The 4,993-nt window shown below is 54.2% G+C and overlaps 1 protein-coding gene across 1 annotated transcript in view; it reads left to right on the plus strand.

The window, feature by feature from the left end:
* Positions 1-4,993, plus strand: part of ATP13A1 (ATPase 13A1) — a gene marked incomplete in the record, with an annotated part of 31,758 nt that overhangs the window by 4,821 nt on the left and 21,944 nt on the right. The window contains 6 exon segments of the mRNA XM_014587304.2: positions 1,334-1,406; positions 2,005-2,160; positions 2,267-2,336; positions 2,433-2,539; positions 4,043-4,172; positions 4,299-4,354. Coding sequence (XP_014442790.1) covers positions 1,334-1,406; positions 2,005-2,160; positions 2,267-2,336; positions 2,433-2,539; positions 4,043-4,172; positions 4,299-4,354 — 592 coding nt within the window.

A 4,993-nucleotide genomic window follows, 5' to 3' on the forward strand; every position in this document is an offset into this window, starting at 1 on the left:
TCTCTCTTAAAATATATATGTGTGTGTGTGTGTGTGTGTGTGTGTGTGTGTGTGTAAGATTTCTTTACTTTTCATTTCAGCCTGTCTTAAGATTAGAAATACCACGTTTACAACTGTTGATCTCATTCAGAGATCTGGAAGAAACGCTTGCCCATCTGTGTTGCTTTCAAGGGCGACTGTATTAATGGCCTGGGGTGTTCTCTGTCATCTCATTTTTCTTGCTAACGCAGACTCCCAACGAGATACCAAATGGGGGCTGTCTTGTTCAGGAGCGTTTGTGTGTGTGTGATTTGGTTTTTGTTCTTTTAGACTGTTTATTTCATGAGGGAGATCAAGAGAGAAAGACAGACAGCACCCCCAAAGGGGCATGGGGGCTCCTATATGCAGTGATCCATCTTGGTCTTTTTTTTTTTTGTTCATTTGTTTATTTTTGCCATAGGGTGTATGCTCACTAGAGAGAGACAGAAAGGGAAAGGGAAAAATCACCCCCAAGGAGGGATGGCCACACCGCAATCCCTTCTCTCCATTTCCCTCTTTGGACTTTTGCTACACACACCCCTGTGCCTAGCATGATGGTCCAGGACTCGACCCATGGTCAGCTCTTTGGGAATCCAGCACCTCAATCACCACACCATCTGCTGTCTCAGCATCTTAGTCTTAACGTGTATCACAGGTGTGTGCATGTGTGTGCGCCTGGCATGCTCCAAGAGGTCCCAGATGTGACATCAGGACTTTGCCCGCTTGGGTCCAGTTGTCCTATTCCAGTCTAGCAGTTGTCAGAAAAACGTGTTGTGGGGACTAGCAGTTAGTGTAGTGGCTATGTCACTGGACTCCCATGTAGCCAACTGCATTTCGCGTCACAGACCCAGTGGCTTAAACTCACACCGGGCGCATGTGCATGCGTGCCCAGGATCCCGAGAGGAGAATGGAGAAGAAGGGATTGCGGTGTGGCCATCCCCCCTGGGGGGTGATTTCTCACTTTCTCTCTCTCTGTCTCTGTCTGTCTTTCTGGCGAGCACACGCGCCCTATAGCAAAAACCTCTCCAAAAAAAGAAAAAAAGAAAAAAAAAGTGTTGTAGATTCATGTTTTATAAAGCAGAGGGCTGGAGGTGATCAGCCTCTCCGCCCTGAGCAGAGGATGGGCAAGGATGAGAAGCAGGTAGTCCAATGGCTCCTCCCACCTGGACATTCACCGGGGTTCCCGACACCCACACATGGCTTCTCCTCCCCCAGGAAGGCCTGCAGTGTTCCCCAGGAAAGGCATCCGGGCTGGGGCCTCCGAGCCTCCGAGGCCTGGCACCAGCATCAGGAGGTGGGGTCTGGTCTCTTGCAGGGCTGAGATGGTAGTGCCTGACTTCTCGGAGCTTTTCAAGGAGCGAGCCACAGCCCCCTTCTTTGTGTTTCAGGTAAACCAGCAGCTCCAGCCCTTCTCCCAGGGCCCCTTCTGTTCTAGTTCTAGTTCATTTCATTGCTTGTAGCAGAAAACATTTGCATCCGGATAACCTAATCCCTTAAGTTATTAAGGTTTACCGCGCTCGGTTTGGAGCGCAGGGTGCAGGGACCTTATCTGGGGAGGGTCTCCTGGCTACATCTAACACGGTGGAGGGTGGGAGAGCATGGCCTGTGTCCGTGTGTCTCTCCTGATTTCCTCTGTCCTTATAAACCCACTAGGAGTCAATCCCAAGGGCTTCCTTCTAATCACCTGCTCACTCCCAAAGGTTCCACTTTGCAATACCATGACGGTATTAAGTTCCCCCCTTAATGTCATCACCGCTGAGTCTCAGCACGTGAATGTTGGGGAGAGACGGCCATAGCACCTTCCTGGGAGTTTTCAGGGCCAGACCAATCCCGCCTGCCATCTCCAAACCCAAAATAAACCTCTCCCCGTCTTCACGGGCAAGAACTGTGGGCAGAGTTTCCCCACTGCGTCAACCCATCTCCCGTGGGCGTCCACGTGGGGCTCCCGGGGGCAGGACACAGGACAAGACTGGCGGCACCCCACAGGTTTTCTGCGTGGGACTCTGGTGCCTGGACGAGTACTGGTACTACAGCGTCTTCACGCTGTCCATGCTGGTGGCCTTCGAGGCGTCCCTGGTGCAGCAGCAGATGCGGAACATGTCGGAGATCCGAAAGATGGGCAACAAGCCTCACATGATCCAGGTGTGGCCACTGCGGAGCCCCAGGTCTGGGGAGCAGCCCTGCGCAGCCCCGGGGTGGGCAGGGCACACACGCCTCTTCCGTGCTGACACACACACACACCCGCCAGGTCTACCGAAGCCGCAAGTGGAGGCCCATTGCCAGTGATGAGATCGTTCCAGGGGACATCGTCTCCATTGGTGAGGCCTGGTTCTGCTCTGCCCAGTGGGAGACCTCGCCCCAGGGCCTCTGGCCAAGCCCATGACCCTGACCCCTGACCTGCTCCTGCCCCACAGGCCGCTCCCCCCAGGAGAACCTGGTTCCTTGTGACGTGCTGCTGCTGCGGGGCCGCTGCATCGTGGACGAGGCCATGCTCACGGGGGAGTCGGTGCCACAGATGAAGGTACTTAGGGTCGAGGGGTGGCCCCTCAATCCACGCAGGCGTGCCGCTGTCCCACTCACCAAGGACGTGGGGACCGGTGGTGATGCAGTGATTACTCAGCTGCACCCACGTGGGAAGGCCCGTGGCTTGCATGGCCATGGTCTGTGCTGGCTCAGAGTGGGTCACAGTGTGGGCCCTTGTCAAGAGCGTTTGTCTTTTTCTCTCAGAAGAAATGGATTAATGGGACCAGCAGTTGGCGTAATGGCTATGTAGCTGGACTCCCATGTAGTCAACCACGGTTCGCGTCCCGGACCCGGTGGTTTAAAATTCACGCCGGGCGCATGTGCATGCGTGCCCAAGATCCCGAGAGGAGAATGGAGGAGAAGGGATTGCAACGTGGCCTTCCCCGCTGGGGGGTGATTAAAATCTTTTTTTTTTTTTTTGGTTTATTAAAAAGGAGAAAGAAAAGACAATAACAGCATTTCTAAGTTCATGGATTTATTTATGGATTTTAAATTTGTAGGTGTAGGGCCAGCAGATGGTGTGAAGGTTAAGGCAGTTATTTGAGTCCTGGACCTAGTGGCCTTAAAAACAAAGCAGTGCATGTGTGTGCATGCCCCAAGTCCTGAAAGAATAGAGGAGAAGGGATTGCAACGTGGCCTTCCCCGCTGGGGGGTGATTTCTCACTTTCTGTCTCTCTGTCTCTCTCTGTCTGTCTGGCAAGTGCACACGCCCTAAAGCAAAATAAACCTCTCAAAAAAAAAAAGAAATGGATTAATAAACTTTTTTGACAGGGAGAGGTTTTTTGCTATAGGGCACATGCACTCACCAGAAAGACAGAGAGACAGCGAGAAGTCACCCCCCAGGGAGGATGGCCACGCCGCAATCCCTTCTCCATTCTCCTCTTGAGATCTTAGGCACGCTTGCATATGCGCCCAGTGTGAGTTTAAACCACCGGGTCCGGGACTCGAACCGCAGTTGACTACATGGGAGTCCAACGACACAGCCATTACGCCAACTGCTATCCCAAAATGGATGAATAGACTTTTTAACTAAGCAAAAAAGAAGGAAACAGCCAGGAGAGGCTGTGGCTGGGTCAGGATCTTGTCTAGGCTCAGACAGAGGAGGCAGGGAGGCCATAGCCTCAGCACCATGGATGAAGGCATGCTGGGTGGTCATCGGGGAAGATGATGAGGGAAGCCAAAGGCGTCAGGTACACCTGGGCACCCTAAGATATCAAGTGGAGGTGGGCTAAGAAACCAGGAGGAGGTGAGTCTTGGGAGAGACCAGGTTCAGGGCTAAAGGGAGTAGATGCTGTAGGTGCAGGTGGGGAGAAGAGATGGGGCCTCCTGTCCCTGTTACGAGCGGGGACTCAGAAACTGGTGAGATATGCTGGGTGAGACAGGGAACCCTGCCAGGGTCGGCCTGGCTCCTCCCAGCACCGGGTCTAGCTCTCCAGAGGTGAGGCTGAGGAGAAGGCCAAGGTGTGGCCAGTTGCCCAGGTTCACTTGTCTTCCTCCGCAGGAACCAATTGAAGACCTCAGCCCAAACCGGATACTAGACCTCCAGACCGACTCCCGGCTGCACGTCATCTTTGGGGGCACTAAGGTGGTGCAGCACATCCCCCCCCAGAAGGCCACGACAGGCCTGAAGCGTAGGTGCCTCTCGGGCATCTGGGGTGTCCCAGCTCCCACCCCCTCTTCCTCCTCCTGCGTCTGCTTGATAATGAGGGAGTTGGGGCCAGGGGACTCCATGATGGTCACTCTGCTTGCCTCCGCAGCGGTTGACAACGGGTGTGTGGCCTACGTCCTGCGGACAGGATTCAATACATCGCAGGTGCGAGGCCTAGCCTGGGTCTGGGGAAGGTGAACCCTGGGGAGTAGGGGGCAGTTGAGACATCGGCCCTCTTGTACCCACAGTGTACCTTCATAACGGGCTCGCTCATAACAAGGCCCTGGGCCAGAGCGTGGAGGCAAGCCCAAGACCACGCCTGTGCCCCCGGGCCTAAGGGTCTGGAGTGAGCCCAGACAGACAGGTTATTACCACCCGCTTTGCAGGGAGTGGACAGAGTTGCAGCAATAAACTCTTCCATAAAGCAGCATGAGGAGTCTGCCTGGCAGGGGTGGCAGCAGGCCTCCTTCCAGAACATTCTCCTTCCTTCTCGGCCACTGTCTTACCCCCAACCCACAGGTCTCTGCCTCTGGCCTTAACTCTTAGTTGCGGCTGGCGGCGGGATTCTGTGTGACTCTTTTATGGGGCCAAAGTGGGCCTGGATGGACCCTTTTCGTTTTCCTTTTAAATTTTATTTACTTATGGGTTTTTGTTTTGTTTTATTTTGTTTTGGAGAGGATTTTGCTGTAGGGCACGTGCACTCGCCAGACAGACAGAGAGAAAGTGAGAAATCACCCCCCCCCCAGGGGGGAGGGCCACACTGCAATCCCTTCTCCTCCATTCTCCTCTCAGGATCTTGGGCAT

The sequence above is a fragment of the Tupaia chinensis genome, unplaced genomic scaffold (assembly GCF_000334495.1).
Source record: "Tupaia chinensis unplaced genomic scaffold, TupChi_1.0 Scaffold000201_1, whole genome shotgun sequence".
Classification (NCBI taxonomy): Eukaryota; Metazoa; Chordata; class Mammalia; order Scandentia; family Tupaiidae; genus Tupaia; species Tupaia belangeri.